Raw genomic sequence first — 18,225 nt, 5'->3', positions numbered from 1 at the left:
AAAATACAAAAATTAGCTGGGCGTGGTGGCGCATGCCTGTAATCCCGGCTACACGGGAGGGACCCAGGAGGCAGAAGTTGCAGTAAGCCGAGATCGCCCCACTGCACTCCAGCCTGGGAGACAGAGCAAGACCCTGCCTCAAAACAAAACAACACAAAATAAAACAACAAATTAAAAAAAAAAAAACACAAATAAAACTAGCTGAGTTTGTTCCTTACATTTCCTAAACGAGGATTCATCTTTAATGTCAGGATTTAGAAGTATCAAACGACAATACTTATGATCAGTCATTTTATTTCCCAGTGGTACTATGATGTGTGAATATAATTTTAAAATTTTGAAATTAGCATGGGTAGGAGGCAAACTCAGTTTCTCCATCCATCACACAGGGTTATCATGGCGCCTACCTGAAAGGTTTCATGTGAGGATTAAATGATCAAACACATGTTGAACACAAAAAATAATACCCAAGGTAAGCACTCAGTAAAACAAAGATAGCTATTATTATTTTTATTGTAATTAGTCAATGCTACCATGCAAAAGCTCTTCTGTAAAAAGACATATTGACTAATTTTTATCATAGCTCTTTCACAAAAAGATCAGTTTCTTTTTTTTTTTTTTGAGACAGGGTCTCACTCTGTTGCCCAGGCTGGAGTGCAATAGCACAATCTCAGCTCACTGCAACCTCTTCCTCCCAGTTACAAGTGATTCTCGTGCCTCAGCCTCCTGAGTAGCTGGGATTGCAGGCGCGCACCACCACACCCAGCTAATTTTTTGTATTTTTAGTAGAGATGGGGTTTCACCATGTTGGCCAGGCTGGACTCGAACTGCTGGCCTCAAGTGATCCACCCACCTTGGCCTCCCAAAGTGCTGGGATTAAAAGCCTGAACCACTGCGCCCAGCCAAGATCAATTTCTTATAAGATAAAGTATTTTTTTTTTCTTCTGTAGACCTGGGGTGTCACTTTGCTGCCCAGGCTGGTCTCAAACTCCTGGGCTCAAGTGATTCTCTAGCCTTGGCCTCCTAAAGTGCTAGGATTACAGGTGTGAGCCAATGCACCTGGCCAAGTATTCTGTTAAAAAGAAGTATTTTAGGTATATGAATTCTGGATATAAAAAGATATAAAAACTTACCAAATTTTCGGCTAAAGAGGTCATTAACTTGTTCTCTTAGCTGTTTGATCTTTTCAATGCTTGATAATCTTTCCTTCTCGTTATCTAAAAATAATTAAACAAATAAACAAACCAAGGTTATTCATGTATTTTCTCCCAAGAAAGCTGTTGGGAGAAATGCCTGTTAGCACCCGAGAAAGTGCGTTACCTGGATTGTTTTTTTTTTTTTTTTTTTTTTCTTTTTTTTTTTCTTTTATTATTATTATTATTATACTTTAGGCTCTATGGTACATGTGCACAATGTGCAGGTAAGTTACATATGTATACATGTGCCATGCTGGTGCGCTGCACCCACCAACTCGTCATCTAGCATTAGGTATATCTCCCAATGCTATCCCTCCCCCCTCCCCCCAACCTGGATTGTTATTCAGTTTACTTTTAGCAATAATTAAGCATCTTGGAAATTTGGAAATGGAAGCTATTATAGAAAATAGAGAATTTTCCAAATTATAACCCTATATAAACATACTACATACTACTTTTAAGGAATATTTTCAATATCATACAAGACAAGCATGTTTACTTCCACCACCACTTTTCAGCCTTAAAATAGAAATCCTAGCCAATGAAATATGACAAGTAAAAGGAATAAGAGGTACTAGGATTAGAAGGTAAGGTATATTTTTATTTTCTTTCTTTTTTTTCTTTTCTTTTCTTTCTTTTTTGTTTTTTTGTTTTGTTTTGTTTTGTTTTTTGTTTTTGTGTTTTTGTTTTGAGGCTGAGTTTTGCTCTTGTCGCCCAGGCTGGAGTACAATGGTACAATCTTGGCTCACTGCAAACTCCTGGGTTCAAGCAATTCACTGCACCCCTCCTGGGTTCAAGCAATTCTCCTGCCTCAGCCTCCCAAGTAGCTGGGATTACAGGCACCTGCCACCACACCCAGCTAATTTTTGTATTTTTAGTAGAGACAGGGTTTCACCATGTTGGCCAGGCTGGTGGTCTCGAACTCCTGACCTCAGGTGATCCACCTGCCTCAGCCTCCCAAAGTGCTGGGATTACAGGTGTGAGCCACCGCATCTGGTCTGTTTTTCTTTTCTTTTTGTTTTTTAGAGACAGAGTCTCACTGTGCTGTGCACGCTGGTCTCAAACTCCTGGGCTCAAGTGATCCTCCTGCCTCAGCTTCCCAAAGTGCTGAGATTACAGGCACATGCCACCATGCTGGTCCTTTTTTTTTGTTTTTATTTTTTAGACATTTTTCAACACTTTAAAACTTTATTTATTTTTGAATAACTAAAGCAATCACATAGCTCAACATTCAAGAGGAGTAATATACAGAAACATCTCAAATGTCTCTCTCCCATCCCTATCTCAGTGGTCAGTTTCCTTCCCTGGAGGAACTATGTTATTAGATTCTCTTGTATCTTTCCAGATACATTTCATGTACACATATTCAGAAAAGAAGATTTATTATTATTTATTTTTTTGAGACAGAGTCTCGCTCTGTCGCCCAGGCTGGAGTGCAGTGGTGTGATCTCGGCTCACTGCAAGCTCCGCCTCCTGGGTTCACACCATTCTCCTGCCTCAGCCTCCCGAGTAGCTGGGACTACAGGCGCCCGCCACCACGCCTGGCTAATTTTTTTGTATTTTTAGTAGAGACGGGGTTTCACCGTGGTAGCCAGGATGGTCTCGATCTCCTGACCTCACGATCTGCCCATCTCAGCCTCCCAAAGTGCTGGGATTACAGGCGTGAGCCACCGTGCCCGGCCAGAAGATTATTAATGATGAGTAACAAAACATTTCACCTCTGTGGCCAATTCCAGTTCAACCATAGCTGGTGCTCCATGCTGCCTGCTCTGAGATGCATTTTCCAGGTAATGCTCGGGCTTGGCCAGGAGAAGCAAAATATCTGATTAATAATGTCTGATATGAGCAAGATGCTTGGTGTGTAGCAACTTGCAGAATATTTTATATTCCCAAACTGTCATTTCTTAGTTGTCAGGGTGAACTAAGTGAAAAATGGCAGGTCCAAGAGACCACCCTACGTCAAAAAATAATTAAGACAAAAGGAAAAATGTAACATTAGTCCATACCTGGAACAGTCACTTGAACGATGTTAAGATCTTCAACACCTGCTGCAGAATTTGGAACACTGGATGAATTTGTGTTTCCTTAAAACAGAAGTTGAAGTTTAGAATTTACCAAGAATAAGACCAATTCTCCTTTAAATATGTCTAAGTGCTGCTTTGATCAGAAGCCCAGACTGAATTTTTTTTTTTTTTTTTTTTTTTTTTTTGACACAGGTGCTTACTCTGCCATCCAGGCTGGAGTGCAGTGTGTGATCCTAGCTCACTGCATCCTCGACCTCCCACAGTCAAGTGATCCTCCCACCTCAGCCTTGTGAGTATCTGGGACCACAGACATGCACCATCATGCCTGGTTAATTTTTTTTTTTTTTTTTTGAGACTAAGTCTATCGCCCAGGCTGGAGTGCAGTGGTGCGATCTCGGCTCACTGCAACCTCTGCCTCCCAGGTTCAAGTGATTCTCGTGCCTCAGCCTCCTGAGTAGCTGGGATTACAGATGCCCACCACCACGCCCAGCTCATAATTGTAATTTTTTTAGTAGAGACAGAGTTTCACCATGTTGGTCATGCTGGTTGAGAACTCCTGACCTCAAGTGATTCACCTGCCTGGGCCTCCCAAAGTGCTGGGATTACAGGCGTGAGCCAACAGGCCCGGTTCTAATTTTTGTATTTTTAGTAGAGACAGAGTTTCACCATGTTGGCCAGGCTGGTCTCGAACTCCTGGCCTCAAGGGATTCACCTACCTGGGTCTCCCAAAGTGCTGGGATTACAGGTGTGAGCCACCCACCACGCCAGCCTTAAATCACACTTTCAACTTCACTTCTTTTAGATACTTGCACTTAAACTGAGTTCACTGGCTGCAGGCCTGAGGAGTTACCTTTGATAGTTATCTGTCCTCTCTGGTAGCAAAGGGGCTATGTCTGAGTGAATCGTCCTTTTCTTTCCATTCTCCCCCCTTATGTACCCTCGACCCTTCATTCTTTCCTCAAGTGAACACAGCACAGTTGAGGCCCAGTTGTGGGTCAGTGCCAATGTGCAAGACTTAAAAAAAATTTTTTTTTTAATTTTTATTTTTAGAGATGGAGTCTTGCTCTGTTGACCATGCTGGAGTGCAGGGGCATAATCACAGCTCACTGCAGCCTTGAAATCCTGGGCTCAAGTGATCCTCCCACCTCAGCCTCCCAAGTAGCTGAGACTACAGATGCATGCCACCATGCCTGGCTAATATTTTTGTTAGTTTGTTTTGAGGCAGGATCTCACTCCCATCACCCAGGCTGGAGTATTATGGCACAATTACAGCTCACTGCAGCCTCGACTTCCCTGGGCTCAGGTGATTGGCCCACCTCAGTCTCCCGAATAGCTGGGACTACAGGTGTGTGCCACCATGCCCTGCTAACTTTTTGTATTTTTAGTAGAGACAGGGTTTCACTATGCCCAGACTGGTCTCAAACTCCTGGGATCAAGTGATCTGCCCACCTCAGCCTCCCAAAATGCTGGGATTACAGACGTGAGCCACCATGCCTTGCCTAATTTTTTTTAATGTTTATTTTTTGCAGAGATAGAGTCTCACTATGTTGCCCAATCTGATCTAGAACTCCAGGGTTTAAATGATCCTCTTGCCTTGGCCTCACAAAGTGCTGGGAGTACAAGCATGCACCATCATGCCTGGTTATTATTTTTCTTTTCTTTCTAATTTTTTTGCACAGCTAATTATGTTGTCTACAACAGCCCAAAGCATTGGGCCCTAATGGGAATATGGGCTGCTCTATTATATATACACACATTAGAGATTTCAATCTCTTCCCCACAATTTTTTTTTTTTTTTTAGATGGAATCTCGCTCTTCACCCAGGCTGGAGTGCAATGGTGAGATCTCGGCTCACTGCAACCTCCGCCTCCCAGGTTCAAGCAATCCTCCTGTCTCAGCCTCCCAAGTAGCTGGGAATACAGACATGCACCACCAAGCCTGGCTAATTTTGTATTTTTAGTAGAGACAGGGTTTCACCATGTTGCCCAGGCTGGTCTCAAACTCCTGGGCTCAAGCAATACATCTGCCTTGGCCTCCCAAGGTGCTGGGATTACAGGCTTGAGCCACTGAGCTCTGCCATCCTCTCCACAATTAATCCTGTTAGAAAGAATGAAAACCAGACTTGGCAATGGGGTTTTGGGCAACTAACCTTCGATTTTCACCTCAGCTTCAGGGTCCTTATTTGATTCTTCTGAAGGGACCAGCGGAGTGGAATCTTGAAAAAAAAATGTCTAAAATGACATTCATTATTAAGTATTCTCCTCATATTCCAACACATGACTGCTCCTATACCAAAAAAGTAGCTTATCCTGGCATTTTAAATACATTTCATATATAATAAATATAAACATAATTTTAATTTTATAAGCAATAATAATAGGATAATAAACAGTAATTGGGCTGGGCATGGTGGCTCGCACCTGTAATCCCAGCACTTTTGGGAGGCCGAGGTGGGTGGATCACTTGAGGCCAGGAGTTTGAGACCAGCCTGAGCAACATGGCGAAACCCCATCTCTACTAAAAATACAAAATCATCCAGGCGTGGTGGTGCACGCCTGTAATCCCAGCTACTCAGGAGGCTGAGGCAGGAGAATTGCTTCAACCTGGGAGGTGGAGGCTGCAGTGAGCCCAGGTCATGACACACTGCACTCCAGCGTGGGTGACAGGGTGAGATTCTGTCTCAAAAAAAAAAAAAAATAGAATCATTTTGGTAGTCCATGTGTCACTATCTCTCTAAGGCAGATATACAACTAAAAGTAAGATCACATTGCCTATAAATGGACAAAGATGTCCCATGCCTCTAGGTTTGGAAAGGAAATCTTTATTATTATTATTATTGTTGTTGTTGTTGTTGAGACAGTCTCACTCTGTTGCCCAGGCTGGAGTGGAATGGTGTGATTTCGGCTCACTGCAGCCTCCGCCTCCTAGTTTCAAGCAATTCTCATGCCTCAGCCTCCCAAGTAGCTGGGATTACAGGTGCCTGCCATCACGCCTGGCTAATTTTTGTATTTTTAGTAGAGACAGGGTCTCACCATGTTGGCCGGGCTGGTCTTGAACTCCTGACCTCAGGTGATCCACCCGTCTCAGCCTCCCAAAGTGCTGGGATTACAGGCGTGAGCCACCATGCCTGGCCCTTTTTTTTAATTATTAATTTTATCTTGGACATACACAAACCACCTTAGGAATTTAGGTTTTATTCATATGATGCTCAAGATTTATATATGAATGGAGGGAAAATTACCAAATTTTACTTCTAATGCAAGAATTTCCTAAATACTATTCAACTCTGTCCAAAAGAATTCTGTCATGCCAAGCAAAAGACAAAGCAAGAAACAGCACCACTGCAAAGTTAATTTCCATATTCGGGTGCTTTAAGTAGAATCACTCACAGATCAGAAGCACAAGAAGTGATAGAGCCCTTCATGTTATATCTTAGGGCAAGAGCTCAACTATTCATAGTTTTCTGAGAAGACAGGCATGCCAGAAAGTCACCTTCCTTATTTTCCAACTTACATGTATAAAAGAGTATGTTCTGTGTAAAATACTATAAACTTTCAGCTAGGCACGGTGGCTCATGCCTGTAATCCCAGCACTTTGGGAGGCAGAGACGGACGGATCACTTGAGGTCAGGAGTTCGAGACCAGCCTGGACAACATGGTGAAACTCTGTCTCTACTAAAAATACAAAAATTAGCCAGGTGTGGTGGCGTGCGCCTGTAATTGCAGCTACTCAGGAGGCTGAGGCACATGAATCACTTGAACCCAGGAGGCAGAGGTTGTAGTGAGCCGAGATCGCGCCACTGCACTCCAGCCTGGGTGACAGAGCGAGACTCTGTCTCAAAAAAAAAAAAAAAAAGTATGTTCTTTGTAAAATGCTATAAACTTTTTTAAAAAGAGAGAGAGAAAAAATGCTGCATTTTTCTAACCTTCCATTGGTAATTCCATTTCTATTACTTCATTGCTTGTGGAAGAAGGGTGGCTTCCTGAAAGAAAAATAAATAATATATAACAAACGGAGAAATACAAAAATGTAAAAAGAAATCACTGAATACAATGCAAACAAGTCAATACCCACACAGGAATACACTTGAAATACTTCTACTCCTTGAAATAAAACTGGCTGTGCGCGGTGGCTCACACCTGTAATCTCAGCACTCTGGGAGGTGGAGGTGGGCAGATCACCTGAGGTCAGGAGTTCGAGACCAGCCTGGCCAACATGGTGAGACCCCCTTCTCTACAAAAAAATACAAAAATCAGCCGGGTGTGGTGGCACACGCCTGTAATCTCAGCTAATCTTGAGGCTGAGCCAGGAGAATCACTTGAACCTGGGAGGTGAAGGTTGCAGTGAGCCACGATCACGCCACTGCATTCCAGCCTGGGTGACAGAGCAAGACTCTGTCTTAAAAAAAACAAACAAAAAATGTAAACCAATTAATTTCTCTGAGTTTCTCACATTCTGGATTTTATTGACTACATCCTTGTGGTGATGTTTTCATATGTGCCTGTATTCCATGCATCTCCTAAAAATTGCTGGTTAGATCTAAAGGCTGGATCAGACTTAGGTCTGATTGTTTTGTTTTGTTTTTGTTGTTGTTATTGTTTTGAGACACAGTCTCACTCCAGCACCCAGGCTGGAGTGCAGTGGTGTGATCACAGCTCACTGCAGCCTTGACCTCCCAGACTCAAGTGATCTTCCCACCTCAGCCTCCCAAGTAGCTGGGGCTAAAGGCATGTGCCACCACGCCCGGCTACTTTTTGTATTTTTTGTAGAGACAAGGTCTCGCCATGTTGCCCAGACTGGTTTTGAACTCCTGGGCTCATGTGATACACCTGCCTTGGCCTCCCAAAGTGCTGGCATTACAGGTATGAGACACTACACCTGGCCAGGTTTGATATTTTTTTTAAGAATCCTTGACAAAGGTGGTGTGGTGTACCTCCTACTGGACCCTGTCAGGAGACCAGTGACCGGTCAGTTCAGGAACTGTCAGTCAGGTCTGCCCATGACAAAGTCCCCATCGACTTTTATAAAACGGTTTTAATGGCCACTGACAATTATTGCCAAGATGCATTGCTTCATTAGGTGGTGCAAAATCATGACAGTCATGACAATTTATGACTTCTTTTTAAAAGCCTTATGGGCCAGGTGTGGCGGCTCATGCCTGTAATCCCAGCACTTTGGGAGGCCAAGGTGAGTGGATCACCTGAGGTCAGGAGTTCGAGACCAGCCCGGCCAACATGGCGAAACCCCATCTCTACTAATAATACAAAAAATTAGCCAGGCATGGTGGCTCATGCCTATAATCTCAGCACTTCTGGAGGCCAAGGCTGGAGGACTACTTAAGCCCAGGAGTTAGAGACCAGCCTGGGCAACAAGGTGAGACCTCATCTCTGTAAAAAACAAACAAAAGAGTACATGGATTTAGGCTAAATAGAATCCATTTTATAACTGTAGGATTATTTACTCTAAATGGCAGTATGCTATATCCTAGGTAAACATACATGGGTGTTCGCCAGTTTTTCAGACAGGTAGTAATTAAAATCTTCCATCCCAAATAACTTTTGGGGAAGAAAATTATTATCAAACAGTATTACCTTGCATATTATATTGATAATAATTAGGATCTTCTGATTCTTTCTTGACTGAGACAGCTTCTGCTTTCAGTGAAATGCCTTGGAATGCAATGGAAATTATAAAATTGTATGTTAGGTTAAGTTTGCCAACAGAGAAATATGACTAGCTAATATGAGTTGATTAATACAGCAATGTTACAATCAGCAAAAGAACTTGTAGCTCACTCACTATGAACAAATTTGACCTCTTGATACAAAAATAGAAATACTATAAATATAAAATAATATACATATAGAAAACATACATTTGTGTATTTATGTATATTTGTATAAAAATAATATCAATTGTAAAATCAATAGAAAACGAAAGAAGGAAGGAGGGGACCGGGAGCAGTGACTCACGCCTCCAATACCAGTACTTTGGGAGACTGAGGCGGGCAGATCACTTGAGGTCAGGAGTTTGAGACCAGCCTGGCCAACATGGTGAAACCCTGTCTCTACTAAAACTACAAAAATCAGCTGGGAGTGGTGGCGAACGCCTGTAGCCCCAGCTATATGGGAGGCTGAGGCAGGAGAATTGCTTGAACCCAGGAGGTGGAGGTTGCAGTGAGCTGAGATCGAGCCACTGCACTCCAGTTGGTTGACAAAGCGAGACTGCATCTCAAAAAAAAAAAAAAAAAAAAAAAGGAAGGAAGGAGAGGAGGATGAAGGAAGGCGTCATGAAGGCGGGAGAGCTTAGTCCTGGTTCTAGTCCTAGTTTTGGGAGATTTTCTCCTTCAGGGTGGCTGAATATCCAAGTGCATTTACATGAAATGCTATGAAGATTCTTTTGTCATGGAGCCTGAACTGACATGCATAACCTTTTTTTTTTTTTTTTTTTTTGAGACAGAGTCTCACTCTGTTGCCCAGGCTGGAGCGCAGTGGCATGATCTCAGCTCACTGCAACATCCACCTCCCAGGTTCAAGCGACCCTCCTGCCTCAGCCTCCCAAGTGGCCGGTGCCACCATGCCTGGCTAATTTTTGTATTTTCAGTAAAGACGGGGTTTCACCATGTTGGCCAGGCCGGTCTCAAACTCCTGACCTCAGGTGATCCACCCACCCACCTTGGTCTCTCAAAGTGCTGGGATTACAGGCATAAGCCACTGTGCCCAGCCAGGCACTTATAATCTTAACTTACCCACTATAATGGAATGGATTTCAAAACCTGGAGAAGCTGTATCAGTAAAACCAAACGCCTTTATCAGAGAAAGGTGTGGTAGGCTGCAAAAATTAGCTCAAGACCTCTCCCATCCCAGGATGTACATCCCTTTGCAATGTGACTCTCCCATGCTTCTTTTCTAGAAGTAAAGTCTGTTTCTCTGCCATTTTGTTATTATTTTTTGAGACAGAGTCTTGCTCTGTTGCCCAGTGGAGCGCAGTGGCACGATCACGGCTCACTGAAACCTCTGTCTCCTGGGCTCAAGCGATCCTCCTGTCTCAGTCTCCCAAGTAGCTGACTATAGGCATGCATCACCACGCCTGCCTAATTTTTGTATTTTTTGTAGACATGGGGTTTCACCATGTTGCCCAGGCTGGTCTCGAACCCCTGGACTCAAGCAATTTGCCTGCCTTGGCCTCCCAAAATGTTGGGATTACAGCTGTAAACCATGGTGCCAGGCCATTCTCTGCCGTTTAAATCTGGGCCTGGCTGTGTGACTTGCTTTGGTCAATGGGACATCAGCAGATGGGATGCAAACAGAGGCTTGAGAAGAGGCTTGATCATCTGTGGCTGCTGCTTCTAGAACCTCATCACCATGGGAGCCAGCCTGGGGTGCCTCCAAAGGGTATGAGGCCATGAGGAGAGAGACCCTGATGTCCCAGCCGGGGCCTCAGACACACAGCCATCCAGCCCTTGCTGAGCCAGTCCAGCCAAAACACAGAAATGTAGGAATGACTAAATATTCCATTCCATTCCAGCCATTCCATTCCATTCCATTGGAGCCCTTCCCCTTCCCTTTCTAGCCCAGGCTGGAGTGCAATGGCACGATCTTGGCTCACTGCAGCCTCCACCTCCCAGGTTCAAGTGATTCTCCTGCCTCAGCCTCCCAAGTAGCTGGGACTACAGATGCGCACCACTATGCCTGGCTAATTTTTGTATGTTTAGTGGAGACCAGGTTTCACCATGTTGGCCAGGCTGGTCTCCAACTCCTGACCTCAGGTGATCCGCCTGCCTCGGCCTCCCAAAGTGCTGGGATTGCAGGCGTGAGTCACCGCACCCAGCCTCATTTCAGGGGTACTTTTAAATACAGCAATAGATGACTGATACTAAAATGTACATGTAATTTAACCATGAATGTTTATAATAGCAAAACAAAAAAACTGTGGCACAGCTTAGGGTTCATTGTTTAACATAATTTATAAGTTCTGAGGGGGCGTCTGAAAACCTTTAACAGCTCTGCTGGTATAAGGATAGTGAAGCTAAACATTTAAAAATCTGATTGTCAGCCGGGGATGGTGGCTCAGACCTGTAATCCCAGCACTTTGGGAGGCTAAGGTGGGCAGATCATTTAAGGCCAGGAGTCCGAGACCAGCCTGAACAGCAGGGTGAGACCCCGTCTCTATTAAAAATACAAAAACCAGCCAGGCGTGGTGGTGGGTGCCTGTAATCCCAGCTACTCGGAAGGCTGAGGCAAGAGAATCGCTTGAATCCAGGGGGCAGGAGTTGCAGTGAGCTGAGATCACACCACTGTACTCCAGTCTGGGCGACAGCGAGACTCTGTCTCAAGAAAAGAAAAAAATTGACCTGGTGCGGTGGCTCATGTCTGTAATCCTAGCACTTTGGGAGGCTGAGGAGGGCGGATTGCCTGAGTTCAGGAGTTTGAGACCAGCCTGGGCAACACGGTGAAACCCTGTCTCTACTAAAATACAAAAAATTAGCCAGATGTGATGGCGTGCACCTATGATTCCAGCTACTCAGGAGGCTAAGACAGGAGAATCACTTGAACCTGGGAGGCGGAGGTTGCAGTGAGCTGAAATCGCGCCACTGCACTCCAGCCTGGAGAGACTCTCAAAAAAAAAAAGAAAGAAAGAAAAGAAATTAAAACCAGGGAGATGTTTGTTCTATGTAGCAAATGCTATATACATATCACAAGAAATAAGGACCAATTAAGGACCAGCTCTCAGGAGCCTGCTGGCAGCTGGCAGCAATCCATATTGCTTTATAAAGTCTACAGTAGGAAGTTTTGTGAATAAGGAAGCATATTTTTGTTCAAATGAAACCACATCTCCAACAAAGGCACGTGGGAAACACAGATCTAGCCCAACAGCTGGTGAGGAAGGAAACTCGGCCCCTGGGGACACTGATCACCTCTCACTCTCACCCCCTTCATCTTCCCAGGTTCTTCTTTTTTTTTTCTTTTTGAGACAGAGTCTTGCTCTGTCACCCAGGCTGGAGTGCAGTGGTGCCATCTTGGCTCACTGCAACCTCCGCCTCCTGGGTTCAAGCAACTGTCCTGCCTCAGCCTCCCAAGTAGCTGGGATTACAGGCGTGTGCCACCACGCCCGGCTCATTTTTGTATTTTTAGTAGAGACAGGGTTTCACCATGTTGGCCAGGCTGGTCTCGAACTCCTGACTTCAGGTGATCTGCCCACCTTGGCCTCCCAAATTGCTAGGATTATGGGCGTGAGCCACCGTGCCTGGCCTCATCTTCCCAGTTTGTATGTGGAGCCTGTGGCTTGGGGTATTTTTTAAATTCTCTGTGACCAGGTAAGACACAGGCAGAAGATATCTGAGCTCTGAAAACATCCGAGGCTAAAATTGAGTGGGCAAGAGTTTGAGGTCTGTTATGTCAGAAACAAGACTAAGATTCCACAGCTGACCTGTGCTCACCGCTGAATTGTGCCGAGCTGAAATACTGTGCCCGTTTCTTTCCATTCAACTTGTCTTGGTTTGACCTAGAACCACTGCACAGGAGAAGCACCATTTTTTGTTCAGACTCTCATCTGAAGCTGGAGCTTCTGCTAAGCACCATTGTGACGAAAAGATCCTTGGGTGTGACAAAGGAGGAGCCGGGCCAAGGAGACTCGTCCACTGTGTCCCTGGACCCTCCCAAGGAATCCCAGGAACTGCGAAGCATAAACCACATCTTCACTGTCTTAGAGATGCCGCTGTCCTTCCTTCATTTTACTCATGCTAAAGGCTCTATTTTTCCTTTTTCTAGAACTTTCTTTCTTTCCCTTTTTCTGAGACGGAGTTTCACTCTGTCGCCCAGGCTGGAGTGCAATGGCGCAGTCTCGGCTCACAGCAAACTCTGCCTCCCGGGTTCAAACGATTCTCCTGTCTCAGCCTCCTAAGTAGCTGGGATTACAGGCGTGCACCACCATGCACGCCCGGCTAATTTTTGTATTTTTAGTAAGGATGGGGTTTCACCATGTTGGCTAGGCTGGTCTCAAACTCCTGACCTCAGGTGATCTGCCTGCCTCTGCTTCCCAAAGTGCTGGGATTACAGGCGTGAACCACTGCACCCAGCCAGATCTTTGTTTCTTAACACAGAATATTGTTTTTCTTTTGGATTATGATCATTATTTTTTGGAGCCAGGGTCTCGCTCTGTCACCCAGGCTGGAGTGCAGTGGTGCAATCATGGCTCACTCCAGCCTTTATCTCCTGGATCCAAGTGATCCTCCAACCTCAGCCTCCCAAGTAGCTGGGATTATAAGTGCATGCTACCATGTCTGGCTAATTTTTTATTTATAAATATTTTTTGTAGAGACAGGGTCTCACTCTGTTGCCCAGGCTGGTCTCAACTTCCTGGACTCAGGTGATCCTCCTGCTTCAGCCTCCCAAAATGCTGAGATTACAGGCGTGAACCTCTCCACTTTTAATGCTTTCAGTATTTTCCCATCCCTTGATTGAACATTTGGGTTTTAAATTATTTTTGTTGTTGTTGTTTCTTTTTGAGACAGAGTCTTGCTCTGTCACCCAGGCTGGAGTGCAGTGGCGTGATCTCGGCTCACTGCAACCTCTGCCTCCTGGGTTCAAGCGACTCTTGTGCCTCAGCCTCCCGAGTAGCTGGGATTACAGGCACCTGCCATGATGCCCAACTAATTTTTTGTATTTTTAGTAGAGACAGTGTTTCACCATGTTGGCCAGGCTGGTCTCGAACTCCTGACCTCAAGTGATCTGCCCACCTTGGCCTCCCAAAGTGCTGGGATTACAGGTGTGAGCCACTGCACCGCCTAGCCTAAGTTTTTTTTTTTTTAATCTTAACCTGTTAACATTTTTCCTCTAATTAATGCTGGTTTTCTTTTATTGAGGAGTGAGGAGAAGCAAGAATGGGGTCAATCCCACTGAAGAGGGATTTTTTTTCCAGTATACACTGTCATAGTAATGTACCTATATTGTAAAACATTTAGAAATGACAGAAAAGTCCAAAAAAGCAGTAATATATGTCCAAAAATGAAAACACTGCTCTATTTGTGAGTCAAATAATAATTCCAAATTTATATTCAAAATGTTTTACTCATTTCAAATTCAGGTTCTAATTCAACTATAAATAAAATAATATTCTGTCCACAAATATGTGTATTTAATAACATCTTAGTCCCCAGTGTGTACTGAATTAGAAGGCTCCCTCTCTCTCTTTTTTTTTTTTTTTGAGACAATGTCTCTGTCACCCAGGCTGGAGTGCAGTGGCACCATTACAGCTCACTGCAGCCTCGACCTCCTGGGCTTAAGCGATCCTCCCACCTCAGCCTCCTAAGTAGCTGGGATCACAGGCATGCACCACCATTTTTTATATGTTTTGCAGAGATGAAGTCTCGCCATGTTGCCCAGGCTGGTCTTGAACTCCGGGGTTCAAGGAATTCGCCTGCCTCGGCCTCCCAACGTGTTGGAGTTACAGTCGTGAGCCCCCGCACCCTGCCAAGGCTTGTTTTCTAGATATTTGAGTAAAACAATGGTTCTTCTGCAAATGAGGCCCCATTGAGGTTGCCCTGGTCTTTATTTATGTATTTATTTGATAAAACAAAAGAAAGGTGTCAAATGATAACCTGCTACATACTTGGTTCTTTTTTTTGTTTTTTGGTTTTTTTTGTTTTTGATACAGAATCTCACTCTGCAGCCCAAGGTGGAGTGCAGTGGTGCGATCTTGGCTCACTGCAACCTCCATCTCCGGGGCTCAAGCAATTCTCATGCCTCAGCCTCCCAAGTAGGTGGGACTACAGGCACACACGACCATGCCCAGCTAATTTTTTGTATTTTAGTAGAGACAGGGTTTTACCATGTTGGCCAGGATGGTCTTGAACTCCTGAGCTCAGGCGATCTGCCTGCCTCAGCCTCCCAAAGTGCTGGGACTACAGGTGTGATCCACCGTGCCCAGCCTTGTTTGTTTTTTTGAGACAAGGTCTTGCTCTGTCACCCAGGCTGGAGTGCAGTGGCGCCATCTCAGCTCACTGCAGCCTCAGCCTCCCAGGTCCAAGCAATTCTCCTGCCTCAGCCTCCCTGGTAGCTGGGATTACAGGCATGCACAGCCACGCCTGGCTAATTTTTGTATTTTTAGCAGAGATGGGTTTCACCATGTTGGCCAGGCTGGTCTTGAACTCCTGATCCGCCTGCCTCGGCCTCCCAAAGTGCTGGGATTACAGGCGTGAGCTACCACTCTTGGCCGATACTTGATTCTAAAAGCATCACGGTACCCACCAGAATCTTCCATGGGTTCAGTTTTCACATTGATGGGGCCGCAGCTGCAAGGAGAAGGGAACCCTGGTCAGATGGGCAGGGTGAGGAACAGGCACAGTCGCCTGGACACGCTGAGCTCAAATGCCCTGGATCTCCGCAGCACCAAATCCCCCTCCTCCCCTCAATCAAATGCAACAATGCCTCCACTTTAATATTAACGTTCTTAATAAGTTGTTCCCAAAATAAACGTGTCTACTGAAAATAGTCTTCTAATTCCAAAGGTCCTTTTGGACAAAGAATAGGATAGAAAATAAGGAAGAGAAGAAGCACATTAACCCTTTACATTCCCCTTAAATGCTGTAAGGAGGCCTTTCTGTCATCCAAAAATGAACACTGCATAGTTGTGGGTTTTGGTTGCTGTGATTTATCTTTTACCTTTCACTTGGTGATACTATGGATCTCTCAGCATCTGTTACCATCCCAGGGCCACCTGTAGAGGAATAAAAACACACACCAGCCCCTTTTAGCACCTTGGAAAATGACTAACATCCAAAAGCATAGAAATTGACAGCAAATACACAGAAAACGGAACTCCCAGATCGAAGCCAACGTGGAAAAGTCATGGAGAGAGAAACTGACTCAAAGCAGCCCCTGTGTTCCAGGGCCATTTGTGTGGGCAGGATGAGGGTTACCGAGGAGTGTTTTGGGGCCAGAGCACGGTAGTGCGGCCGAGCCTCAGCTCACCAGCTGGGCTGCCTCCAGCAACTCACTAAACCTCCCTCAGCCTCCGCTTCCTCGTGAATACGGTGGTTGTGGGAGGATTCATGAATATAAGCAAAATGACTAGAACAGTGCCTGCACGTTGTAAGCACTAAGTTACAGCTGCTATGACACGAGCTCCCCCTTGATCTGTGGTTTTGCGGTCCTCGGTTTGCTCCCCAAGGTCAACCAAGGTCTGCAAAGAGTAAACGGAAAATTCCAGAAATAAACAATTCAGAAGTTTGAAATCACATGTTGTTCTGAGCAGCGTGATGAAGTGTCGTGCCGTCCCGCCTGGGACGTGACTCATCCTTTTGTCCTGCAATCCACGCTGTCTACACTACTCGCCCACTAGTCACTGAGTAGCTGGCTCTGTTATCAGACTGACGGTCCTAGGAAGGCCAGGGTGCTTGTGCTCAAGTCACCTTTATTTGACTTCATAATAGCCCCAAAGTGCAAGAGTAGTAATGAGGGCATATTGTTATAATCATTTTATTTTGTCTTTAGTTATTACTGTTAATCTCCTACTGTGCTTGATTTATTGATTTATTTACTGAGATGGATCTTGCTCTGTTGCCTGGGCTGGAGTGCAGCAGCACGATCTCGGCTCACTGCAACGTCTGCCTCCCGGGTTTAAGCAATTCTCCTGCCTCAGCCTCCCGAGTAGCTGGGACTACAGGCGCGCACCACCACACCTGGCTAATTTTTGTATTTTTAGTAGAGACAGGGTTTCACCATGTTGGCCAGGCTGGTCTCAAACTCCTAACCTCAGGTGATCCACCTGCCTCAGCCTCCCAAAGTGTTGGGATTACAGGCGTGAGCCACTGCGCCCGGCCTGTGCTTTATAAATTAAACTTTCTCATAGGTATGTACATATAGGGGAAAACATAGTATATGAAGGGTTCTGTACTACCCATGGATCCAGGCATCCACTGGGGGTCTTGCAGTATATTCCCCGAGGATAAGGGGGGACCACTGTATTATTGTTTTTCTATGATGATGATACAAGTCAGTTGGGACAACAGTCCATGGCCACCTGCCACCCTGCCCCTCTCATTTCTCCTTTAATGTGAGTTAGAGGATAACAGGAACTCACCATCCCTCCCGAAACAGACTTTCCACTGTGTTTAGTCCCTGGCTAAGAAGAACTGAAGCATGTCATACACTCAGCAGGTGCCTTGTGAACTGTGCCACCCCCCCACCCCTGCCGTCTCCTTACTCCACCTAGGCAGTCTCAGCAAGACATCCTCTTTTATTCTTATTTATTTATTTATTTATTTATTTATTTTTGAGACAGAGTCTCATTTTGTCACCCAGGCTGGAGTGCAGTGGCACGATCTCGGCTCACTGCAAACTCCACATCTTGGGTTCAAGCGATTCTCCTGCCTCAGCCTCCTGAGTAACTGGGATTACAGGCAACCGCCACCACGCCTGGCTAACTTTGGTATTTTTAGTAGGGATGGGGTTTCACCATGTTGACCAGGCTGGTCTCGAACTCCTGACCTCAAGTGATCTGCCCACCTCTGCCTTCCAAAGTGCTGGGATTACAGGTGTGAGCCACTGTGCCCAGCCTAAATTTTTTTAATAGCTACAAATGTATTTTTCTTTTTAAAAAATTTTCTTTATTTCTTCTTAAAAAAAGGGAGGGATACATGTGCAGAACATGCAGGTTTGTTACCTAGGCACATGTGTGCCATGGTGGCTTGCTGCACCTATTGGCCCGTCCTCTAAGTTCCCTCCCCTCACCCAAATTCAAGTCTTGTTTTTTTTTTGAGACAGAGTCTTGCTCAGTTGCCCAGGCTGGAGTGCAGTGGCACGATCTCCGCTCACTGCAAGCTCCACCTACCGGGTTCACGCCATTCTCCTGCCTCAGCCTCCCGAGTAGCTGGGACTACAGGCGCCCGCCACCAAGCCCGGCTAATTTTTTTTTTTTTTTTTGTATTTTTAGTAGAGACTGGGTTTCACCGTGTTAGCCAGGATGGTCTCGATCTCCTGACCTTGTGATCCACCCGCCTCGGC

At 45.2% G+C, this 18,225-nt stretch overlaps 1 protein-coding gene across 17 annotated transcripts in view; it reads right to left on the bottom strand.

Moving 5' to 3' along the window:
* The window catches only part of LOC129041219 (general transcription factor II-I repeat domain-containing protein 2B), a 57,706-nt gene that overhangs the window by 7,519 nt on the left and 31,962 nt on the right, over nt 1–18,225 (bottom strand). For 11 of the 17 annotated variants that reach the window (XM_063668250.1, XM_054496605.2, XM_054496610.2 and 8 more), the window contains 7 exons: nt 15,883–15,937; nt 15,469–15,512; nt 8,812–8,889; nt 7,146–7,202; nt 5,370–5,435; nt 3,203–3,280; nt 1,134–1,217 (listed from right to left, as the gene is read on the bottom strand). In XM_063668250.1, the coding sequence (XP_063524320.1) occupies nt 1,134–1,217; nt 3,203–3,280; nt 5,370–5,435; nt 7,146–7,202; nt 8,812–8,889; nt 15,469–15,512; nt 15,883–15,937 (462 nt within the window). The remainder of the gene's footprint in view (nt 1–1,133; nt 1,218–3,202; nt 3,281–5,369; nt 5,436–7,145; nt 7,203–8,811; nt 8,890–15,468; nt 15,513–15,882; nt 15,938–18,225) is intronic. The other 6 variants (XM_054496606.2, XM_054496603.2, XM_054496607.2 and 3 more) reach the window with 3 other exon arrangements.

Source organism: Pongo pygmaeus, chromosome 6 (assembly GCF_028885625.2).
Source record: "Pongo pygmaeus isolate AG05252 chromosome 6, NHGRI_mPonPyg2-v2.0_pri, whole genome shotgun sequence".
Lineage (NCBI taxonomy): Eukaryota > Metazoa > Chordata > Mammalia > Primates > Hominidae > Pongo > Pongo pygmaeus.
Note: the sequence above shows the minus strand (reverse complement) of the source record. Positions and strands in the feature narration are given on the sequence as shown.